We start from the raw sequence: 25,760 nt of genomic DNA on the forward strand, positions 1-25,760 counted from the left end.
GTGCCTGGCTTCAAAGGATAGGCTGACTCTCTTGTTAGGGTGAATGCAGATGGTGACTTTAAGTTGAAGCCAGTGCTTATTTACCATTCCCAAAATTCTAGGGCCCTTGAGAATTACACTAGATCTCCTCTGGCTGTAAATGAAGCAACAAAGCCTGGATGACAGCACATCTGTTTACAGCTTGGTTTACTGAATATTTTAAGCCCACTGTTGAGATCTACTGCTCATTGACATTGTACCTGGTCACTTAAGAGCTCCAGTTGAGATGCACGATGAGGTCTATGTTGTTTTCATGCCTGTTAACATAACATCTATTCTGCAGCCTGTGGGTCAAGGAGTTGTTTCAACTTTCAAGTCTTATTTAAGAAATACACTTTATAAGGCTGTAACTGCCGTAGGAAGTGATTCCTCTGATGGATCTGGGCAAAGTAAATTGAAAACCTTTTAGAAAGAATGCATCATTCTAGATGCCATTAAAAACATCATTATTTATGGGAAGAGATCAAAATATGAACATTAACAGGAGTTTGGAAGAAGTTGATTCCAACCCTCGTGGGTAACTTTGAGGGGTTTAAGAATTCAGTGGAGGAAGTCACTGCAGATATGGTGGAAATAGCAAGAGAACTCGATCCTGAAGATGTAACTGAATTACTGCAATCTCATGATAAAACTTTAATGGGTGACAGGTCACTTACTCCTGGTGAAGATGCTGTCAAGACTGCTGAAATGGCAACAAAGGATGTAGAATATTACTTAGTTGATAAAGCAGTGGCAAGGTTTAAGAGGATTGATGCCAATTTTGAAAGAAGTTCTGTAGGTAAACTGCTGTCAAACAGCACTGCATGCTACAGAGAAATCAGTCGTCCATGAAAGGAAGAGTCAGTTTTTGGCCAACCCAATATTTTTTAAAGTAGGTACATTTATTTTTTCAGACACAGTGTTACTGTGTGCTTAACAGACTGTAGTATAGTGTAGACATAACTTTTATATTCACTGGGAAACCAAAAAACTCGCTTCATTTTGATATTCACTATGTTGCAGTGGTCTGAAACCGAACCTGCAATGTCTTCAAGGTAGGCTTATACGTGTTTGCACTTTAATAGTTTTCTCAGCCTGTGTTATGGGCTGAATTGTATACCCGCCAAATTCATATGTTGGAATCCTAGCCCCTAGTCCTATCCTAACCTTGAGAATGTGACTATATTTGGAGATAAGACCTTTAAAAGATAATTAAGTTAAAATGAGGCCATTATGGTGGGTCCTAATCCAGTACGGGTTGGTGTCTTTGTTAGTAGAGGAGATAAGGTCACTGATACACATAGGAAGGACCATGTGAAGATAAAGGGAGAGGAGAGCCATCTATAAGCCAAGGAGAAAAGCTTCAGAAGAAACGAACCATGCTAACACCTTGATCTCAGACTTCTAGCCTCCACAACTGTGAGAAAATAAATTTCTGTTGTTTAAGCCATCCAGTCTATAACTAAGTGTAGTTATGGCAATGCTAGCAGACTAATACAGCCTACCTCCTGGAACTTGTAGAAATTGCAAGCGTGGGGGGTGGGGGTGGGAATCTAAGGACCACTTTTCATTTTGTATTGTGTCCATTTCAGTCCAAGCTGTTGTTATTCCTGCTGATTTAATTTTCTTAAAATTTTGTGGATATTCTGTTAATCTTACTAGGATTTACTCCATTATACAAAAGCCACACCCACAATATCTTGTAGATAAGGCCTTTCTCTACCTTGAGTTTCTGTTGAGATTCAGCTGATGAACAATGTCCTTAAGCTATTTAGAAGCCCGTTGTTGGATTAGTGAGGCATACTCTTTAAGTCTTTAGGGAGCCTTTTGTCTGACTGAGTGGTGCTTTCTTTGCACTTTGAGTAAAGAGTTTTACAGTTATACCCTTGCTTTCATCTTTCGATTATGCTTTCCTGAGAGTACCCTGGATGTGATCTTTGCAGAGAAGCCATTTCTTAATTTTAAATTTAATAGGTAGAACAGTATGTGTGTGTGATGACAGAGTCCACAATACATGTGACTTCCTGTAGTCAGCGTTGAATTCTGAGGTTAAACAATGACCAGTAGAAAAAAGACTTACTGGCAAATAATATTTGTTTCATTTTTGTAGTTTGTGTAGGATAGGATTGTCCATGTTACATCTCTGAAGGCAGTGAGTATCTGATGGGCAGCAGAAAGATTTGGTATACATTTAACACATGGAAACATCAGTCTTAAACCTTTAACCTTAAATCTTAAACTCTCGAATAGGTGAGATTTCAAATTACTCTGCAAAATAGAGTATGTAACCCAGCCTCTGTCTAGCTAATTTTTCTTAAAGGTGTATCTTAATGTATAACTAACCTATTAATATAAACTGTTCATGTAACACTAGCATTGACACAGCTGCATTTAATCCTTATAATTCAGTCTTGGAAGTTTCCATTTTATTATTGTCCCACTTTACAGAGTGAGTTGACAATTGATTTTTATAAGCCAATTTTATATTTAGTAGCCACAGTGACCCATTTTATTTTAAAATTTTGACTTTGTGTTTTCAAAAAAATTCAGATTTACAGAAAAGTTACAAAAATAACAAACTACTATGTACCTATATTAGTTTTCTGGGACTTGCCATAACAAAGTACCACAGACTGGATGGCTACACAACAGAAATTTATTTTCTCACAGCTCTGAAGGCTAGAAGTCTGAGCAGGGTTGGCTTCTGGAGCCTCTCTTCTTGGCTTGTTAGATAGCTGTCTTCTGCATTTGTCTTCACATGGTCTTCCATCTGTGTATCTGTGTCCTAATCTCCTCTTCGGGCACCAATCCTATTGGAATAGGACCAACCCCAATGACCTCATTTTAAATACCTTTTTGAAGGTCTTCTTTCCAAGTATAGTCACATTCTGAGGTGCTGAGGATTGGAACTTCAACATATGAATTTGGGAGGGGATACACCTCAGCCCATAACAGTATCCTTCACTTAGATCTTAGTAACTATAATATTAACATTTGCCAAATTTTTTCTGTTTCTCCATTTCTTTTTGTTTAAACATTTAGGAGTAAGTTGAAGATGCCATGCTCTTTTACCCCCAGTACCTCACAATATATACTAAAAATGAAGACATTTTCTTGTAGAACCACAATATAATTCAGGAAATTTAACGTTGGTATATATTAATACTTTCATCTCATATAGAGTCCATATTCAAATTTTACCAGTTGCTCAAATAACATACTTCACAGCAATTTCTTTTCCTGATTCAGGGTCCAATCCCATGTCTCATATTGCATTGAGTCGTAGTGTCTGTAGTCTCCTTTAATTTGGAATATTCAATTATGTAGCCTTATGACACTGACTTTATTTTCTATAGACTATGTCCAGTATTTCCTCAAGATCAGATTCTGATTTTGCATTTTTGCCAGGAATAATATTACATAAATGATGTTTCCTTTCCAGTGTATCACATTAGGAGGTACTTGGTTGACATCTACTGTTTTCATACTATTGTGGTGTTAAATTTGATTACGTGGTATCCACCAGATTTCCTTATTTTAAAGTTATCATCTTCCCCTTTGAATTAGTAAGTACTTTGTGTGAAGTTCAAAGTAATCGTCGTAAAGGGCTTAGATTTTGTCATTCCCCTGTTTCTTTCCTCCCTTTACTGGCTTCCTGTCACATTTAGAATAATGCCTCACTGTGGTCTACAAGCAGCCTTATGACTCACTGTATTTTGTATATTTTAAATTGAGAGATCAGGATACACATATAACATGAACATATCTGAAGCAAAGATTTCATAAAACAGTACTATCCTTATTGTACAAGACATATTTGAGTACTCTACTCCATACTATTTTTAGTGAAGTAAAATAGAAAATTCTTTTCTTGATCTACTAAATTGATTTTGCTACCAATGTTGAAACCCATAGTTAAAAATCACTGCCCTCCAGTACTTATTGCCTCTCATTTTTTACCATTTTTTCCCCAGCTTACTTTTCTTAAACCACACTGGCCTTCATGCTGTTCCTTGTACTAAACATGCTTCTCCCTGAGGGTGTTTGCATTTGTTATTGTCTGAACCTGAAATGTTCTTCCTTTTCTTATTTGTTCCCATACTTTATTCACACCTCTGTTCACATGTTAGCTTCCATCCTTACACCTATAGGAACCACAACCCCATTATCTACTCACCTGTTTGCTCTTTTTTTTTTTCTCACGGCACCTTCTATTTTCTGGTATGTGTTTCTGTTATCTGTTACATTTATATATATGTATATATATATATATCCTCCATTAGAATAGTCAGTGAAATTTGATATTAATTATGATACACACAGCTAAAGATCCAACTTGATAATTTTCAAAATGAAAAAAAATCAGCTTTTTCTCATATTTCTAAGTAATATTTTCTTTCTACGGCTTTTATTTAAAAATGTAAGTGCATTTCCCCCCATTTCATTTTACACCACTTAGCTAAGATCTGACATCTTCCTATGCTACAGTCTCTAGTCAGTATTAGGACGTCTTTAATTATATGGTTAACTTTATGGATGGATATTCAAACAGAAATGTAACTCAGGATTTTATAAGACTTTTCTGTAGTTTTCAGACATCAATTTTAAACATATCACACATGTACAACTTAATCAACACAACTTAACTGACCAAACAGAATATATACATATTATCAGCTTCTTAACCTAAATCTCTTAACCTCTTGAGTTTGAGTTTCTTCTTCCATAAAATGGGAATTCTCAGGTAGTGAAGATTCAATAGGATTAAGTAAGGTAGCTGTGAAAAAGTATATATTGATCTCTGTCCAGTTCCTGATACAGAGCTCCTAAAACCTTTGTAATTTCCTAAGTGATAAGAGCAGTAGGACCAGGAGCATATTTTGGTGCTTGGTCTCTGATCCCAGTTCCTGACACAGCTCTTAAGTCCCTTGGAATTTCCTGGGTGATAGGAATGTCCTTTATGCTAATGAGGCGGTACTCTTGGTGAGCTCCTGGATAGCTTCGTGATGGGGGATGGTCACCAGAAAGACCAAGTCATGATTACAAGATTGGAACTTTCAGCAGCAGCCCTCCTCTAACCTCCAGGAAGGGGAGAGGGACTGGAGACTGAGTTAATGATCATGCCTAGGTGATGAAATGTCCATAAAAATCCCAAAAGGACAGAGTCTGTAGAACTTCTGGGTTGCTGAACACGTGGAGGTACTAGGAGGGTGGCGTGCCTTGCAAGGGAATGGAAGCTCTGTTCCCCTTCCTCAGAAGCTTGCCCTATGCATCTCTTCCATCTGAATGTTCACAGTTATCCTTTATCATATACTTTTATGGTAAACTGGTAAATATAAGCGTTTCCCTGAATTCTGTGAGCCATTTTAGCAAATTACTGAACCCTAGGAGAGTCGTTGGAATTCTTGATTTATAGCAGTCAGTTGGAAGTACAGGTGACAACTTGGGATTTGTGATTGGCATCTGAAGTGGGGTGGTAGGGAGAGCAGGGGAGTGGTACTCAGTCTTGTGGGACTGAGCCCTTAACCTGTGTGATCTGATGCTATCTCCAGGTAGATCGTGTCAGAACTGAATTAATTGTAGGACACCCACCTGGTGTCAGAATTGCTGGATGTGTGGAAAACCTACATATCTGGGGTCAGAAATGTTTTGAGTGTGGTGGTATTGTGAGTAAAGGAGAAACACCAGGGAGTGTTTTTCCTTATGCAGTAGTAGATGCAGATCAACTCAATACTTCATGCCTAGTAAGAATAGAGTAAATTTTAGTAATTTATTCTATGTACAGAATATGAATTTGGAGTTAAAGTTTCATGTCATTAACTTTTCAATCTGACCTCCAACTTATTTATGAATAGATAAAACCTTTTTCTTAATATTACTTTTCAGTTCAGTTTGGTAATAGCAGTGATTAAAGGTTGTTTAAATGTCTTCACTTTGACATATAATCTTCAGAAGTCTTTAATTGCTAAGTGTTCTACAAAGAGAAGAAAAAGACAATCGACTACTTGAAATTCATGTTCCAAATTTTTCTCTAGAGAATATTTTACTCTAATTGTGATCTTCACTGGTATTTCAAAGATAAACATGAGAATAGAAGAAATGTGGGGCTACATTTTATTTATCAAAGGGTTTATGAATTTAAGAGGTTTTTTTTTAAGACAGGTTATTGTTTTTGAAATATATACATAATCATTTATTTTTTTAACATCTTTATTGGGGTATAATTGCTTTACAATGGTATGTTAGTTTCTGCTTTATAACAAAGTGAATCAGTTATACATATGTTCCCATATCTCTTCCCTCTTGTGTCTCCCTCCCTCCCACCCTTCCTATCCAGGTGGTCACAAAGCACCGAGCTGATCTCCCTGTGCTATGTGGCTGCTTCCCACTAGCTATCTACCTTAGGTTTGGTAGTGTGTATATGTCCATGACTCTCTCTCGCCCTGTCACAGCTCACCCTTCCCCCTCCCCATATCCTCAAGTCCGTTCTCCAGTAGGTCTATGTCTTTATTCCTGTCTTACCCATAGGTTCTTCATGACATTTTTTTTCTTAAATTCCATATATATGTGTTAGCATGTGGTATTTGTCTTTCTCTTTCTGACTGACTTCACTCTGTGTGACAGACTCTAGGTCCATCCACCTCATTACAAATAGATCAATTTCGTTTCTTTTTATGGCTGAGTAATATTCCATTGTATATATGTGCCACATCTTCTTTATCCATTCATCCGATGATGGACACTTAGGTTGTCTCCATCTCCGGGCTATCGTAAATAGAGCTGCAATGAACATTTTGGTACATGACTCTTTTTGAATTATGGTTTTCTCAGGGTATATGCCCAGTAGTGGGATTGCTGGGTCATATGGTAGTTCTATTTGTAGTTTTTTAAGGAATACTGTTCTCCATAGTGGCTGTACCAATTCACATTTCCACCAGCAGTGCAGGAGTGTTCCCTTTTCTCCACACCCTCTCCAGCATTTATTGTTTCTAGATTTTTTGATGATAGCCGTTCTGACTGGTGTGAGATGATATCTCATTGTAGTTTTGATTTGCATTTCTCTGATGATTAATGATGTTGAGCATTCTTTCATGTGTTTCTCGGCAGTCTGTATACTTCTTTGGAGAAATGTCTATTTAGGTCTTCTGCCCATTTTTGGATTGGGTTGTTTTTTTGTTATTGAGCTGCATGAGCTGCTTGTAAATTTTGGAAATTAATCCTTTGTCAGTTGCTTCATTTGCAAATATTTTCTCCCATTCTGAGGGTTGTCTTTTGGTCTTGTTTATGGTTTCCTTTGCTATGCAAAAGCTTTGAAGTTTCATTAGGTCCCATTTGTTTATTTTTTATTTCCATTTCTCTAGGAGGTGGGTCAAAAAGGATCTTGCTGTGATTTATGATGTCATAGAGTGTTCTGCCTGTGTTTTCCTCTATGAGTTTTATAGTGTCTGGCCTTACATTTAGGTCTTTAATCCATTTTGAGCTTATTTTTGTGTATGGTGTTAGGGAGTGATCTAATCTCATATTTTTACATGTACCTGTCCAGTTTTCCCAGCACCACCTGTCCAGTTTTCCCAGCACCACTTATTGAAGAGGCTGTCCTTTCTCCACTGTACATTCCTGCCTCCTTTGTCTTAGATTAGTTGACCATAGGTGCGTGGGTTTATCTCTGGGCTTTCTATCCTGTTCCATTGATCTGTATTGTGCCAGTACCATGTGCCAGTACCATACTGTCTTGATTACTGTGGCTTTGTAGTATAGTCTGAAGTCAGGAAGCCTGATTCCTCCAGCTCCGTTTTTCGTTCTCAAGATTGCTTTAGCTATTAGCTATTCGGGGTCTTTTGAGTTTCCGTACAAATCGTGAACTTTGTTGTTCTAGTTCTGTGAAAAATGCCATTGGTAGTTTGATAGGGATTGCATTGAATCTGTAGATTGCTTTGGGTAGTAGAGTCATTTTCACAATGTTGATTCTTCCAATCCAAGAACATGGTATATCTCTCCATATATTTGTATCATCTTTAATTTCTTTCATCAGTGTCTAATAATTTTCTGCATACAGGTCTTTTGTCTCCTTAGGTAGGTTTATTCCTAGATATTTTACTCTTTTTGTTGCAATGGTAAATGGGAGTGTTTTCTTGATTTCACTTTCAGATTTTTCATTAGTGTGTAGGAATGCAAGAGATTTCTGTGCATTAATTTTGTATCCTGCAACTTTACCAAATTCATTGATTAACTCTAGTAGTTTTCTGGTAGCATCTTTAGGATTCTCTATGTATAGTATCATGTCATCTGCAGACAGTGACAGCTTTACTTCTTCTTTTCTGATTTGGATTCCTTTTATTTCCTTTTCTTCTCTGATTGCTGTGGCTAAAACTTCCAAAACTATGTTGAATAAGAGTGGTGAGAGTGGGCAACCTTGTCTTGTTCCTGATCTTAGTGGAAATGCTTTCAGTTTTTCACCATTGAGGATGATGTTGGCTGTGGGTTTGTCATATATGGCCTTTGGGTTTGTCATATATGGCCTTTATTATGTTGAGGAAAGTTCCCTCTATGCCTACTTTCTGCAGGGTTTTTATCATAAATGGGTGTTGACTTTTGTCAAAAGCTTTCTCTGCATCTATTGAGATGATCATATGGTTTTTCTCCTTCAATTTGTTAATATGGTTTATCACACTGATTGATTTGCATATATTGAAGAATCCTTGAATTCCTGGAATAAACCCCACTTGATCATGGTGTATGATCCTTTTAATGTGCTGTTGGATTCTGTTTGCTAGTATTTTGTTGAGGATTTTTGCATCTATGTTCATCAGTGATATTTTCTTTCTTTGTGACATCCTTGTCTGGTTTTGGTATCAAGGTGATGGTGGCCTTGTAGAAGGAATTTGGGAGTGTTCCTCCCTCTGCTCTATTTTGGAAGAGTTTGAGAAGGATAGGTGTTAGCTCTTCTCTAAATGTTTGATAGAATTCGCCTGTGAAGCCATCTGGTCCTGGGCTTTTGTTTGTTGGAAGATTTTTAATCACAGTTTCAATTTCAGTGCTTGTGATTGGTCTGTTCATATTTTCTGTTTCTTCCTGATTCAGTCTTGGCAGGTTGTACATTTCTAAGAATTTGTCCATTTCTTCCAGGTTGTCCATTTTATTGGCATAGAGTTGTTTGTAGTAATCTCTCATGATCTTTTGTATTTCTGCAGTGTCAGTTGTTACTTCTCTTTTTGCTATCATTTCTTTCATTTCTTTTTCATTTATTTCAGATCTGATTTTTATGATTTCTTTCCTTCTGCTGACTTTGGGATTTTCTTGTTCTTCTTTCTCTAATTGCTTTAGGTGCAAGGTTAGGTTGTTTATTCGAGATGTTTCCTTGTTTCTGAAGGTGGGCTTGTATTGCTATAAACTTCCCTCTTAGAACCGCTTTTGCTGCATCCCATAGGTTTTGGGTCGTCGTGCCTCCATTGTCATGTTTCTAGGTATTTTTTTATTTCCTCTTTGATTTCTTTAGTGATCACTTTGTCATTAAGTAGTGTATTGTTTAGCCTCCATGTGTTTGTATTTTTTACAGATCTTTTCCTGTAATTGATATCTATTCTCATGGCGTTGTGGTCGGAAACGATACTTGATACAATTTCAATTTTCTTAAATTTACCAAGGCTTGATTTGTGACCCAAGATATGACCTCTCCTGGAGAATGTTCCATGAGCACTTGAGAAAAATGTGTATTCTGTTGTTTTTGGATGGAGTGTCCTATAAAGTTCAATTAAGTCCATCTTGTTTCATGTATCATTTAAAGCTTGTGTCTCCTTATTTATTTTCATTTTGGATGATCTGTCCATTGGTGAAAGTGGGGTGTTAAAGTCCCCTACTATGAATGTGTTACTGTCGATTTCCCCTTTTATGGCTGTTAGTATTTGCCTTATGTATTGAGGTGCTCCTGTGTTGGGTGCATAAATATTTACAGTTGTTATATCTTCTTGGATCGATCCCTTGATCATTATGTAGTGTCCTTCTTTGTCTCTTCTAATAGTCTTTATTTTAAAGTTTATTTTGTCTGATAGGAGAATTGCTACTGCAGCTTTCTTTTGGTTTCCATTTGCATGGAATATCTTTTTCCATCCCTGTACTTTCAGTCTGTATGTGTCTCTAGGTCTGAAGTGGGTCTCTTGTAGACAGCAAATATATGGGTCTTGTTTTTGTATCCATTCAGCCAATCTGTGTCTTTTGGTGGGAGCATTTAGTCCATTTACATTTAAGGTAATTATCGATACATATGGCAATAGGTTATTTATTCGGCATTAACAAAGAATGAGTTTTCCAAATAAATTGTCTAGTATAAATTACTTCTTCTCATTTAAGTGCTAAAACTATATTTAGAGCTTTTTTTTAATGGAATCTTACTAAAATTTATTATTTGCCCCAAATCTAATGTAGAGTATTCTGAAGAGAAAGTAACATTTTATAGATTGTCGAATGTCATCAGAGTGAATATTAATTACAATGCTGTATATGTCTATAGTAAAGCCATTAGAAGCATTTGAAGTTAAGTTGGGTTCTTTACTCCCACACTAAGTAGTCTCAGTGTACTCCATTTAAAAATACCTGCTCTGGGTCTGCATGGTTTGTTTTTGTTCTTTCCACTGCTAATAAGCTATTGGGTACTATTCTTACCTTTTACAGTGTGTGCCCTAAACAGTCATCCTTTTCTTTTCCTTCTTTCTTATTTGCTGTCGCATTTTGCTTTTGGCTACCAAGTTGTGAACTCAGTCGGAATTTTGGCATCTGTTTTTTTTTTTTGAAGCATAGTTGATTTCCAGTGTTGTGTTAATTTCTGCTGTACAACAAAGTGAATCAGTTATATATATTCTATTTTATTTTATTTTCTATTGTGGTTTATCCCAGGATGTTGAATATATTCCCTGTGCTATACAGTAGAACCTTGTTGTTTACCCATTCTATATGTAATAGTAGTTTGCATCTACTAATCCCAAACTCCCAGTCCATCCCTCCCCTACCTGCCTTCCCTCTTGGCAACCACAAGTCTGTTCTCTATGTCTGTGAGTCTGTTTCTCTTTTGTAAATAGGATCATTTGTGCCATTTTTTGATTCCACATATAAGTGATATGGTATTTGTCTTTCTTTCTGATTTCAATCTCTGGATGCATCCATGTTACTGCAAGTGACATTATTTCGTTTTTGTTTTTGTTTTTTGTGGTACGCGGGCCTCTCACTATTGTGGCCTCTCCCGTTGCAGAGCACAGGCTCCGGACGCGCAGGCTCGGCGGCCATGGCTCACTGGCCCAGCCGCTCCGCGGCATCCTTCCGGACTGGAGCATGAACCCGTGTCCCCTGCATTGGCAGGCGGACTCTCAACCACTGCGCCACCAGGGAAGCCCCTATTTCGTTCTTTTTTATAGCTGAGTAGTATTCCATTGTATATATATACCACATCTTCTTTATCCATTCATCTGTTGATGGACATTTAGGTTGTTTCCATGTCTTGGCTATTGTGAACATTGCTTCTGTGAACATAGGGGTGCATGTATCTTTTTGAATTACAGTTTTATCTGGATATATGCCCAGGAGTGGGATTGCTGGATCATATGGTAATTGTACTTTAGTTTTCTGAGGAACCTCCATACTGTTTTCCGCAGTGGCTGCACCAACTTACATTCCCACCAACAGTGTAGGAGGGTTCCCTTTTCTCCACACCCTCTCCAGCATTTGTTATTTGTAGACTTTTTAATGATGGCCATTCTGAGAAGCATGTGGTGGTACCTCATTGTGGTTTTGATTTGCATTTCTCTAACTAATTAGCGATGTTGTGCATCATTTCATGTGTCTATTGACCATCTGTATTTCTCTTTGGAGAAATGTCTCTTTAGGTCTTCTGCCCATTTTCCAATTGGATTGTTTTCTTGTTGTCAAGTTGTATGAACTGCTCGTATATTTTGGAAATTAAGCACTTGTCAGTTGCATCGTTTGCAAATATTTTCTCCCATTCTGTAGGTTGTCTTTTCGTTTTGTTTATGGTATCCTTTGTTGTGCAAAAACTTATGTTTGATTAGGTCCCATTTGTTTATTTTTGTTCTTATTTCTATTGCTTTGGGAGTCTGACCTAAGAAAACATTGGTACGATTTATGTCAGAGAATGTTTTGCCCGTGATCTTTTCTAGGAGTTTTACGGTGCCTTGTTTTATTCTTTAAGCCATTTTGAGTTTACTTTTGTGCATGGTGTAAGGGTGTGTTATGACTTCATTGATTTACATGCAACTGTCGAACTTTCCCAGCACCACTTGCTGAAGAGACTTCTTCCCATTTTATATTTTTGCTTCCTTTGTTGAAGATTACTTGGCCATAGGTATGTGGTTTTATTTCTGGGCTCTCTATTCTGTTCCATGGATCATAGGTCTGTTTTTAGTGCCAGTAACACACTGTTTTGATTACTGTAGCTTTGTAGTATTGTCTGAAGTCTGGGGGTGTTATGCCTCCCGCTTTGTTTTTTTTCTTCAGGATTGCTTTGGCAATTCTGGGTATTTTATAGTTCCATATAAATTTTAGGATTATTTGTTCTAGTTGTGTGAAAAATGTCATAGGTAATTTGATAGAGATTGCATTAAATCTGTAGATTGCTTTGGGTAGTATGGCCATTTTAACAATATTAATTATTCCAATCCAAGAGCATGGGGTATCTTTCCATTTCTTTGAATAATCTTCAGTTTCCTTTGTTAATGTTTTATAGTTCTCAACATATAAGTCTTTCACCTCCTTGGTGAGGTTTATTCCTAAGTATTTTATTTTGGGGTTGCTATTTTAAAAGGTTTTTTTTTCTTTTATTTTCCCTTTCTGATATTTCATTGTTGGTGTAAAGAAATGCAACCAATTTCTGTATGTTCATCTTGTATCCTGCTACCTTGCTGAATTCATTTATCAGTTCTAGTAATTTTTTGTGTGGAGTCTTTAGGGTTTTCTATATATGGTATCATGTCATCTACATATGGTGACAATTTTCCCTCTTCCAATTTGGATACCTTTTATTTCTCTTGTCTGACTGCTGTGGCTAGAACTTCCAATACTATGTAGAATAGAAACGGTGAGAGTGGGCATCCTTGTCTTCCATAGTTTTGTGGAATGCTTTCAGCTTTCACTGTTGAGTATTATTTTGACTGTGGGTTTGTTATAAATAATTTTTATTATGTTAAGATATATTCTCTCTGTACCCACTTTGGTAAGAGTCTTTATCATGAATGGATGTTGAATTTTGTCAAATGCTTTTCCTACATCTATTGAGATGATCGTGGTTTTTATCTTTTCTTTTGTCCATATGGTATATCACATTGATTGATTTACATATGTTGAACATCCTTGTGAACTTGGGATGAATCCCACTTGGTCATGGTGTATGATCTTTTTTATGTGTTGTTGGATTTGGTTTGCTAGTATTTTGTTGAGAATTTTTGCATCTATATTCATCTAAGAAATTGGCCTGTAATTTTCTTTTTTGGGAGTGTTCCCTCCTCTTCAGTCTTTTGGGAGAGTTTGAGAAGGATGGGTAAAAGTTCTTTGTATGTTTGGTAGAGTTCGCCTGTGAAGCCATCTGGTCCTAGACTTTTGTTTGTAGGGAATTTTTTAAAATTACAGATTCTATTTCACTTCTAATGATTGGTCTGTTCAACTTGTCTGTTTCTTCTTGATTCAGTTTTGGTGGGCTGTTTCTAGAAAGTTGTCCATTTCTTCTAGGTTGTTGAATTTGTTGGCATATAATTGTTCATAGTACTCTTTTATTTCTTATTTTACCTTTCAAAGAACCAGCTCTCGGTTTTATTGATTTTTTTGTATTTTTTTTAATCTCTTATTTATTTTCTCTCTGATCTTTATTCTTTCCTTCTGCTGACTTTAGGTTTTGTTTGTTCTTTTTCTTTTAGGTGGTAGGTTCAGTTGTTTGAGATTTTCCTTGTGTTTTGAGAAAGGCCTGTATCGCTATGAACTGCTCTAAGAACTGCTTTTGCTGCATCCCATAGATTTTGTATGGTTGTGTTTTCATTGTCATTTGTCTCCAGATATGACCTGTTGCTTTTTTAGTATGTTGTTTGGTCTCTTTTTTTTCTCATTTCCATGGTTGATTTCTAGTTTCATGCCATTGTCAAAGATGCTTGAAATAATTTTTATACCAGATTTTGTTTTGTGCCCTGTTTGGTCAATCTTAGAGAATGTTCCATGTCCACTTGAAAAGAATGTGTGTTCTGTGTTTTTTGGATGTAATCCTGAAAATGTCAATTAACTCTAACTGTTCTGTTGTATCATTTAGGATATCTTTGCCTTCTTGATTTTCTGTCTAGAATATCTGTCCATTGATGTGAGTGGGGTGTTAGTCTCCTACTATCATTGTATTCCCATCAGTTTCTCCCTTTATGTCTGTTAGTTTTTGTTTTATGTACTTGGGTGCTCCTATATTAGGTGCATATATGTTGACGAGTATAAAGAGTGTAAAATCCTCTTTTTTTTAACATCTTTATTGGAGTATAATTGCTTTACAATGGTGTGTTAGTTTCTGCTCTATAACAAAGTGAATCAGTTATACATATACACGTTCCCATTTCTCTTCCCTCCTGCATCTCCCTCCCTCCCACCCTCCCTATCCCACCCCTCTAGGTGGTCACAAACCACCTAGCTGATCTCCCTGTGCTATGCGGCTGCTTCCTACTAGCTATCCACTTTACGCTTGGTAGTGTATATATGTCCATGCCACTCTCTCACCTCATCACAGCCTACCCCTCCCCCTTCACATAGTCCATGCTCGAGTAGGTCTCTGTCCTCTTCTTGTATTGATCCTTTTATCATTATATAGTGTCCTTCTTTGTCTTTATGGCCTTTGTTTTAAAGTCTGTTTTGTCTCATATGAGTATTGCAACTCCTGCTTTCCTGTCATTTCCGTTTGTGTGAAATATCTTTTTCCATCCCCTCACTTTCAATCTATGTGTGTCCTTTGCCCTAAAGTGGATCTTATGTATGCAGCATTATGTAAGGCTCTTGTTTTTTTTATCCAGTCTGCCATACTGTGTCTTTTGATTGGAGCATTCAGTCCATTGACATTTCAGATAATTATTGGTAACTATGTATTTATTGCCATTTAAACTTTGTTTTCCAGTTGACTCTATGTTTGTTTCTTTTTGTTGTTCTTTTTGTGGTTTGATGATTTCCTTTTATTTTATGCTTGTGTCCTTTATTTGGTTTTTGTGAATCTATTGTTATTGATTTGTGATTACCGTGTTTTTCAAGTATGTTAACACCCCTTCCAATAGCTGCTTGCTTTAGACTGATAGTCATATAGGCTCAAACACATTCTAAAAAAAAACAATCTACATTTTCTTACTCTCCCCCACATTTTATGATTTTGATGTCCTCTTTTACATCTTTATGTTTATCCTTTTGCTGTCCCTTGTGTTTATCATCACTTTCACAAATAGTTTTTTTTTTTTTCTTTTTGATGTGTATACTGGCTTATTTAAGTGATTTACTTTCCAATTGTGAGCTTCTCTTTCCTGTATCTTCTTGCTTCCGTTCTATTTAGAGAAGACCTTTCACTATTTCTTTTAGGATAGGTTTAGTATTGCTTTAGTCTTTTGGTTTTTGCTTGACTGAGAAATCTTTCTCTCTCCTATTCTAAATGATAATGTTGCTGGGTAGAGTATTCTAGGTTGCAGATTTTTCTATTTTAAGACTTTGAATTGAACATCTTGTTCTTGATTCTTACAGGTAATTGCCAGATAATGAATAACATCTTATTTCCCTGTTTTGTCTGCTTCAAATTAATGATGATATGTCTTTGTTGTTCTTCAAACTTTTCCTTGAGTTTTTTTGTTTCTATAGCATCATACAAAAAGTGCACTTAATTTGAATTGTATTTTAATTTTTGCACTTTATTTTCATTCACTTAATCAACTTATTAGCAAATTAATTAACTTATTAGCAAAACTAGTTTGCTTCAGTTTGCAATCTTAATTCTGATTTTCTTTTTTGGACAAAATCCTTTCATCTGGACTTTCAAAGGCTGCAAAGAGCAGAGAAGACCTCTCATTACCACAAGTTGTACTTAGTGTGAACATATGTGGCGACTATAAGGAATAGTGGAAACAATCTCTTTAGATCTCATAGAGAAATAGGTCATTCTGTAAACAAATGCATTTGCAAGTTCGACCTAAAAGAGAAGGGAAACATTGTTTAGAAAATAGCACATAGTTCTGATGACAAGGTAATCTCCTTGTCTCCTGAGAATCAAGTGTCCCTTGCTGTCTACTGTAGTGCTGTGCCATTATCATCACATCACCATCTTCTTTACTTGCTTCTGCTGCTCATACCTCTGTGATTCACTTCCTACCTCATGATTTCTGCTTTCTGTAGTCTCTCTGGGTATGTCTTTTGCCTCTCTTTCTTATTGGCTGTATGTTTGTGTTTATTGTTCATTTCTGGCATTTAAGAAGAGGATTTACTGTTTTTGGCCAGCCACCATCCCCTATGGGGAGCACCTGTTCAAGAAAACACTTCAGTCTAACCATTTCATAAATCAATGGATAAAAGATGTTTGTTTGCCTTTAAGTTAGTTATCTACTCTGGTAGAAGCCAGGGTGTGGGAGCCTACTTGGGTATATGGAAGCTCTTGTGGATATTGAACTATCACCAGTCTGCTCATTATAAGTGGCTTGCTTTTTAGGCAAGTTTGTAAACAGTGAGCAGGGGACTTCTAGTTCAGTCTAGGGTCTGGAAAGTTGGAAAGAGTGTCACTCCCAATGTAACAACAAGAGAAGCCTGGATAATCTGTAGAATCATTACTTAAAAAAAATTTTTCAGAGGTGAAAAAAAAATCTGAGGTTACAGCACAATCAACTAGCTTGAAATCCAAGGGAAAAACAGGTACCACCAAGGAGAGAGTGGATAGGAGAGCTGGTTCATCTGAACATGGGAAGAAGAAAGGATTGCCATGTAAGTGGGTAAGGAAAATCCAACAAACTGCTAAAAGCGTAGTGGGGGCTAACAAGAAGGTATAGAACCCATGGGATTTACAAATCCTCTTTATGGACCTTGACCAAGGCCTGATGCGGAAGACGGGGAGCAGGGGAGGAGACAGACAGGGGGAAAGCCACCCTGGTGATGCAGCATTGGAGAAGGGAAGTAATCTTCTGCCGTGAAAAGAAGAATGAAGTCCTGTCTGCTTTATTTTCCTTAGGTAGCAAAAGCCTTACGCTGCTGAGGGAAGAGCATCAGATCTTATCCTAAGGGCTCAGAATAAGACCCACGGCAGCCGGGGGAAAATAAAAATAATTTTAAAACACCACTGCTATGCCTGGGGCAGGGGCAGGAAATCAAGGGTAGATTATTAGAATTCTCCTATGGCAGTATCACTAAAAAGGCCCAAACCCAAGGACACAAGGCCCAATACTGAGGCTGAACCAAGAGAACCCTCTGCCTATATCCTTCCATCCACCATCATCAAGGCTGAGAAGCACCAAGTAACAGGCAATAATAATCTACCACTAGGGAAGGAGTAAGAGCATAGGGAGACTCTCTGAAATGAGGATGTATGGTGAAGGCCTAAAGTTAGGGGTGGAACAGTACAGTTGGGGAAAATCCTCCAGCATCTCAGTCCCCACCAGAGTGCAAAGTAACACTGAAGGAATTTGAAGTTGGTGATGCACTGAAGGTAACCATAGCAACAACAGAATTCAAGCTCAGATCAGCCCTTTCTTAGCCCTTTCTCAACCTCCCTGTCATGACCACCCACACGAATGGCCTAGCAGAAGAAATGTGTCCATTACCAGGCATAAATACTGCTTACCTCAGTCTCTACAGTTTTTTACATCCAGTGTTCAGTCAAAGGTTACAAGACACACAAAAAGAAGTAAAACACACAAAAAGTAAAAAATATCCTGCTGTCAAGAAACAAGGGGAAACAAACCAGACCCAGAGATGACCCCTATTTTGGAACTACCAGACAAAGGATTTAAAATAACTGTGGTTAATATGTTAAAGCCTCTAGCAGAAAAGTTGAATAAATTAATACAGAATTTTAGCAGAGAGAAACTGTAAAAGAGTCGATTAAAAATGCTTGAAGTTTAAAAAAAAAAAAAACCCACAGCAACAAGAGAAGAATGCCTTCAACAAACTCATCAGTATACTCAATACATCTGAGGGGAAAAAAAAAATCCGTAACCTGGAAGATTGATGTCAGTTCTGCTAATTTTACTAACCTAAGAGGGTGGAAGTGGGGTGGGATTAAAAACAAAAAAACAGAGCATCCAAGAGCTGTGGGGCAATTGTCAGATGGTCTACTATACATCTAGTTGGAATCCCAGAAGGGACATGGAACATTTGCCAAAATAGACCATATTCTGGGCCATAAAATAAATGTCAATAATTTAAAAGAATAAGAATCATGAACAGAATGTTCTCTGGCCATAACAATTAAATTAGAAATTAATAATAGAAACATCTGGAAAATCCACAAGTATTTGGAAATTAAATACATTTCTGAATAACCTATGAGTCATAGTGGAACTCACAAAGGAAGTAAGAAATATTTTGAATCGAACGAAAATGAAACAGCACATATGGGATGCAGCTAAAGCAGTGCTTAGAAGGAAATTTATGGCATTACATGTTATATTACAATAGAAAAAGTGTCTCAATTTTATAATTTAAGCTTCCATCTTAAACCAGGAAAAGAAGAGCAAACCAAGTCTAAAGCAAGTAGGAGGAAGGAAACTTACAAAGCAGAAATGAGTGAAACTGAAAACTGAAAATAATAAAACAATGAAAAGATCAAAATTGGTAAGTCTCTAGCCAGAGTAACCAAGGAAAAAGACAACACAAATTACCATATCAGAAATAAAAATGGACGTGTCAGGACAAGTCCAAAAGACAGTAAAGTGTAATAATGGGATGTTATAAACAACTCTATTTTCATATATTTGACAATTTAAGTGAAGCTAATTCCTTGAAAGACAAGCATTACCACAGTTCACTGAAAAAGAAATAGATAACCTTAATAGTCCTGTATCTGTTGAAGAGACTGAATTTATTGTTAGGAACCTTCTGTCAAATCTCCAGACCTAGGTGGCTTCACTGGTTTGCTCTACCAAATGAACAAACAATACCAATTCTATACTTCCAGAAAAATAGAAGAGGAAGGAACACCTCCCACCTTGTTTTATAAGGCCAGCATTACCCTGATGGCAAAGACATGACAGAAAGGAAAACAGGAAAAAAATTAAAAAGCACACCAGTATCCCTCATGAATATAGATCAAAAGTCCTCAGTAAAATATTAGTAAATGAAATCCAGCAGTAAGTAAAAAGGATAATACATCATGACCAAGTAGTGTTTACCCAGGGAATTCAAGGCTGATTCATCAACATTCAAGTATCAATCAACATAATTCAGTGTATCATCAGACTAAAGAAGAAAAATATTTGACCATTCTAGTAGATGCAGAAAAAGAATTGACAAAACTTAGTATCTGTTTATGATAAAAGTGCTTAGCAAACTAGAAGTTGAAGGTAACTGCCTCCTTGAAAAACCTAGTGTTAACATCGTATTTCATGGTAAAAATAGTAAAAATACTAGAATGCTTTCCCCTAAGATTGGTAACAGGCGGGCTTCCCTGGTGGCGCAGTGGTTGGGAGTCCGCCTGCCAATGGCAGGGGACACGGGTTCCTGCCCCGGTCTGGGAGGATCCCACATGCCGCGGAGCGGCTGGGCCCGTGCGCCGTGGCCGCTGAGCCTGCGCGTCCGGAGCCTGTGCAAAAGATAGGCAAGGGTGTTTGCCCTCATTACTCCTAGTCAGCATCATGTGGAGCTCCTAGCTACTGCAGTGAGGCAAGAAAAAGTAGTAAAAGGTATAAAGAATTATCAAGAGGTTTCAGTAACTACCATGAGAAAGATGAAACCATTTTTAGGTGTTATCTTAAAAGCAGTGTTTATCTGCAGTTCCTTTGTCTACTCTTAGTGAATGGAATTATAAATTTTCCTAACGTGGCTGCTGACCAACCTAATAAGTATCATACATCTTAAGTGGTGTAATCTTTTTTATTTATCTGTATGGAATACTTGATTTTAAAATGAAGAATAGGAAGGCTAGAATTTATTAAATGAATATCACAAGTCTCTTACTACATAAAGAAAAAATTATCTCATGTAAAGGGAGTGTTTTATCTCACAGTAAATTATATTTGCAGTTAGTTCCATCAGACTAGTTTATTATAATTTGTTTGTAAAACTTACAGATAATTAGTTTTGAGTATATTTAAAGCATCCAAATCTTATTTGAGGAATAATGTGTTCACTTTCTGAGGGGCAGATCCACAAACTATTTGCTGAAACATGCATTAATGGAAAGTATAAAACTGCAAGTAATGAGAACACAGTTGAAACTACATAAAAACTGAATTTGACAATAAAGCTTACTGTAAAATGTAATATAAAAGGCCAGTCAGTTGGCAGTGATTTTGAAAATAAACCTCACTTAGCCAGTGATTATCAGGAGCAAAGGGAGAGAAGAAATAGTCTGTGAACACTGTGTGCCAGCCTGTTCCCCTTCTGCAGAGAACAAGTACCGGCCCCACCCAAAAGCCCTATCCCTTGGCATTGTTGCAGCAACACAAATTAGGTTGCTCTGTCTCTGGATGCTCCTGTGACCAGTAGCCTGTGTGGGAGAGCCACTTCACAGCTTTCCCTATTGAACATAGGTCAGGTCTCCACCTTTAATTTCAACCCAACATTTTATTCTCCAGTCTGCTCTAAAACTCATGGAAGCAATTCATTGTTTATTAAGTGCTATGCATATTTTATGTTTTCTATATCTGATATGATTTTTGTTGGTATTTAGGCATTTTTAACTCTGATAAACAGCATTTGTAATGAAGAATGTCACTGCAACCTCTTTCCATTAAAAAAAAAGTATTCCTATAGATGAAATCCAGTTATGAGCCTCAACCTAATGAGTCTGTAGTAAAATGAGTTCCTTTAGCCATCAATATTGCAATAAAATTATTAACATAATGAACATTCTTGACATTTTATTGTAAATAGGCAATACAAAGTCAATAATTTGTAAACAGACCTGCGTTTGAATCCTAGCATTGTGATTTTTCTGTGTAGCCTAGAATAAGTTACTCAAGCTCTCTCAAGTATATTCTTCCATCTATGAAGATAATAACAGCCTAGTGGGTTATTGATGTTAATATTTATAACGTGTCTGGCACATAGATTGTGCTCATAAATCACAGTAGCTATCGTTGATTCTTGGTAGTTATTATTACAAGTTAGCATTTGTAAACTTCATATTTGTATTCTGTGGTTTAAAAAATATTCTGCCTATAAAATTGGTGCTTTATAGCATGTTGTAAACGAGTTACTAACAGTTGACAAATACTATAGTGTAGTGGCTAAGAACATAGACTCCAGATTCAAATCTCAGCTGCACAACTTATTACCAGGCTGACCATGGGCAAGTTACTTAAATCCTTTGTGCATCACTTTCCTCAGCTTTAAGATAGACCTAACAATAGCACATTTCTCCCAGGAGCATTATGAAGATTTATTCATCAGTTTTAGGTGTGTAAAAAGTTTAGAACAGTTGTTGACATGTAGTTCTGTGTGTCAGCTGTCATCCTTATTATTATTAATTTGTTGTTGGGTAAATGATTTTTTGTCACTTTTTATTTTAGGTGAATCTTGGAAGCAACCAGTACCTTTTCTCTGTCATAGTGGATCCTAAAGAAATGCCCTGCTTCTGTCTGCGCCATGATGTTGATGCCCTTCTCTGGCAACCACACTCTGGCAACCAAGACGATATGTGGGAGCATATCGCAACTTTCAATGCTTTAGGTATAAGCAAGCTCTTTGACAACCTTTTCCTTTATATTGAAAATTAGTCAATTCTTTTTTTTTTTAAGTTTTTGGGTTTGTTTAAATTTGAGCTGTCCTAAGTATACTTGGATTGATTTGTGCTATAATTTGGTTGCTTGCACATAGTTGATGAATGTTAGTACTTTTGGAACAGTAGGACTAATTTGTTTTTATGCTTGTGCAGAAGATCAGCACAGAATAGAAATCAAAGTGGTTATCTAACTGCATGAATCATTCTAATCAGTTATTTGCTTATTCCAACTAAGCTATACAATATCAGAATATGAACAAGGGGCTTGACAGTACCCTACATGGAACTTGTATTCAGGTTTCTTCAGAGTAGTCTTCGGTAATCATGGAATTGCTCTAAGGTAAAGCACATTATGAGACATCTTTCATGGAACTTATGTGAAAAACAGCCATTATAATGAAAACACTTAGGGAAGATGATGATAAGCAGAAATGAAATTTATTCTGTAGGATAAAAGGGAAATTACTGGTTTTAAAACTAGAGCTTGAAACATTTTGAGCTACATAATTGTAGACTTACACAATAATTGATTTAATGATAAAATACATTAGTATTGTGTGGGAGAAATTTTTTATATGAATTGACCACAGCTATTGCTTTATTGAAAGGTTATTTTAAACTGCCAGCAGGAAGTAAAATTATGCATTGTGATTGCTGTATATGTACAACCCTAATTGTAGAGGAGATTTTTTTCAATTATCCCTTATAGTTAATAATATGGGCTGTTAAACTGGTTAATTCAGACTCCAAATGGATTTTTATGACCTGAAATAAAGTTTGATTGAATAATTTAGCCACGTAATTTCTAGTTCTACTAAAATTCCTGATTTTTTATTCTCCTATTTTTTTCAGTAAGAGGAAAGCTTTATCTTAATTTTCAGATATTCCTTTTGTATTCCTAAATCCCCTAGTATAATGGAATTCTATTATGCTTGAGTTTAAGTTAAATCAACATTACATTAGATGTGTAGTCTTGAGATGTTATTTCGTCAAGATTAGCCTGGAGAGCTAAATCTAGGCTCTCAAATAGGTGTCTGTGTCCTCTCTAATTTTTCCTCCTCAAGCCCTGCTTAATATTAAAAAACCAGCATTGATCTGCCTGTGCTCAGTGGTTCCTTTGCTCATTCATTGTTTGATGAGGTCTCAATTTACATTAGTGTTATATTTCCTTTCCTCTCTCACATGTTATAATGTTCAGTAATCATGTCCCAATCTGAAAATTCTGATTTTTATTTCAGAACATAAATGCTCTTTTAGACTATAAAGATAATTTTTAAAAAGATTATTTCAAATTTTAATTAGTTTTCAAGGGATATCCCAATGGAATTTTTTTAAAAAGATACTTGAATTTTCTTTGAATTTGTAGTGGTCTCAAGGCTCTGCTTATTCTGAGAGGTGAAGTACAAATCCTGTTACAGTGTTGGTATTTGTGTATAAAAATACCACTAACATTACAGAAATAATGGGAATGCATTGTGCATATTAGTACCTTTGGGCATGGGGTCTGCATTATGCACACACTCCTAAAATAACTTTATAATACATACTATAAACATTTTCCCATTTATTTGATAAGAAAAAAGAAAAGATGCAATGCCACATCTCTGATTGATGTACTCTGTTATTTCAAGATATTTTGGCATGTTTTTAGTGTGTTAGATTTTTAATGTTTTAATTATTCATGGAAATTATATAGGAACTATACTGTGCTTTTCTTTGAAGGGATGAAACACTATTTTGTTCCTTAGGAATTAATGCTTTAATTTTGCACCATTTGGGAGAGATTGATTGTGGTTAGTCATTCATGGTTCAGAATTTAACAACTGTTGAGTATCTATGATATATATTTTTATTTAATCCTTTCAATTTATAATAAGATTTATGAACTATTAAATGTTTTTTCCCCTTCTGTTTAATATATAGTTTTTCTTTTTTTTTTGTCTCATATTTCTTGGCAGGCTACGTCCAAGCATCAAAGAGAGACAAAAAATTTTTTGCCTGTGCTCCAAATTACTCTTATGCAGCCCTTTGCGAGTGCCTTCGACGAGTTTTCATCTATCGTCAGCCCACTCCCATGCCCACTGTACTTTACAATAGGAAGGAAGGCAGGCAAGTAGGGCAGGTTGCTAAGCAGCAAGTAGCAAGCCTAGAAACCAGTGATCCTATTTTAGGCTTTCAAGCAACAAATGAGAGATTATTTGTTCTCACTACCAAAAACCTCTTTTTAATAAAGGTAAGTACAGAGAATTAATTACTCCAACATGTTGGCTTCTCTGTACTGGAAAAGTATTCAGTGGTAGCTGCAAGGGTGGGCAGTTGTGCTGTAATCTGTTAAGTTTTTATTGTGTTAAAATTATCTTGTATGAATTTATTTTTTAAAGGATATTGGAAATATATTCGAGATTATGAGTCTATAAAAGCTATGGAATGAAGCTGCAAATTTAGAGAAAATTAGCTTCTGTAAAAAATGTAAAGATAGTATTAGCAAGTATAATTAATTTTTTAAAAACAGGCTAGAATCTCATCTTTTATATGAAAGATGTACAATTCATGTTTAAATAAAAATATTTATTATGTATTCTTTGCTCACTGATACAGTTTCTACTTCTTTACCTATAGAATGTATAGGATAATAGTTAAAGTGCTGATTCTTGTAAATACTTTTTAAATGGACTGAATAGCTGGGGTAGAGGGAGAAATATAACAGGTACAGCAGGTCTAGTACTGTTAAAGTTTGCTGAGAGACCTTAAGTGTTTTTTCATATTAAATATAGCTTTATTTTATTTAACTTTTATCCATTTGGTCTTCCACAGACATAAATAAAGAGAGATGATAAGGTTCTATGAAGTGTAGCTCTTATCCACTGCCATATAACAAACCACTCCAAAACTCAGTGGTTTAAAACAGGATGTTTTATAATTTTTCATGGTTCATTGACTTGACTGTCTCTGGTCTGCATGGCCTTTCCTCCTCCAGTAAGCTAGACCGCGTTTCTTCCCATGACAGAAAAAAGCATTACAAGAGGGCAAGCCCTAATGTACAAGAGTTTATCAAGCCTGCACTTGCATCATATTTGCTCATCTTCCATTGAACAAAGCAAGTCTAGAGTCAGTGTGACAGTGGAGTACACAAGGATACAGATAGCAGGTGGTATGATTCACTGGGAGCCACTTATGTAACAGTCTACCATACAAATTATAATTCATCCTGGTAGTTCTCCTTACATTTCTACAGTTAAGAAAAAAGTAATCCTGTTTGTTTATACATTAAATATGTTTTGCCATGAATTTTAGCTTCTTATATTATTTCCTTGGATTTCTTTTGGTGTGCACTTACCTGGAAAATTGTTTACTTCTATACCATTTTTGTATGCTTCTTATATATACTTCAAGTTAAATTTTATATTATAATAGGGGAATTGAGACTTTAATATAAGAGGCAGAAAATGAAGAAGAGTACAAGATAGGAAACATTTGTTCCTAACATATCTCTTGCCTATCTAGACAAGTGTTTGGCTGAATTAAATTTTAGTGAAAGAAGGAAAAATAAGTTTGAGAGACAGAAAAGGAGGAAAAAGATGGGGATTACATGCATGTTCTAAACACTATGTCAGAAAGCGGTTTCCTGGAGAGAAGTACTGGGACGCTAGATAAAAAGTTGGGAAAAGCCCTGAGAACTGGTAGTGACAGTGGAGTCCTAATGGTACTCTGTTAGTACTAGGAAAGAGGACTAGAGAGCTATCGAGCATCAAGAGATCATGAACACAGAAAAAAAAAAAAAAAAAGTATGGCTGAACCAAAAAACAAAACAGTGATATTT

At 36.2% G+C, this 25,760-nt stretch overlaps 1 protein-coding gene across 3 annotated transcripts in view; it reads left to right on the forward strand.

Annotated features, from left to right (window-relative positions):
• The window catches only part of NUDCD1 (NudC domain containing 1), an 88,049-nt gene extending 62,823 nt beyond the window's left edge, over positions 1–25,226 (forward strand). For all 3 annotated transcript variants that reach the window (XM_022584579.3, XM_022584580.3, XM_089898813.1), the window contains 2 exons: positions 21,729–21,888; positions 23,899–25,226. In XM_022584579.3, the coding sequence (XP_022440287.1) occupies positions 21,729–21,888; positions 23,899–24,191 (453 nt within the window). In that variant the 3' untranslated portion in view covers positions 24,192–25,226. The remainder of the gene's footprint in view (positions 1–21,728; positions 21,889–23,898) is intronic.
• Positions 25,227–25,760: the final 534 nt, after the last annotated feature.

Source organism: Delphinapterus leucas, chromosome 17, assembly GCF_059928025.1.
Source record: "Delphinapterus leucas isolate spDelLeu-1000000601 "Yukka" chromosome 17, BTC_Dleu_Yukka2, whole genome shotgun sequence".
In the NCBI taxonomy this organism is placed as follows: Eukaryota; Metazoa; Chordata; class Mammalia; order Artiodactyla; family Monodontidae; genus Delphinapterus; species Delphinapterus leucas.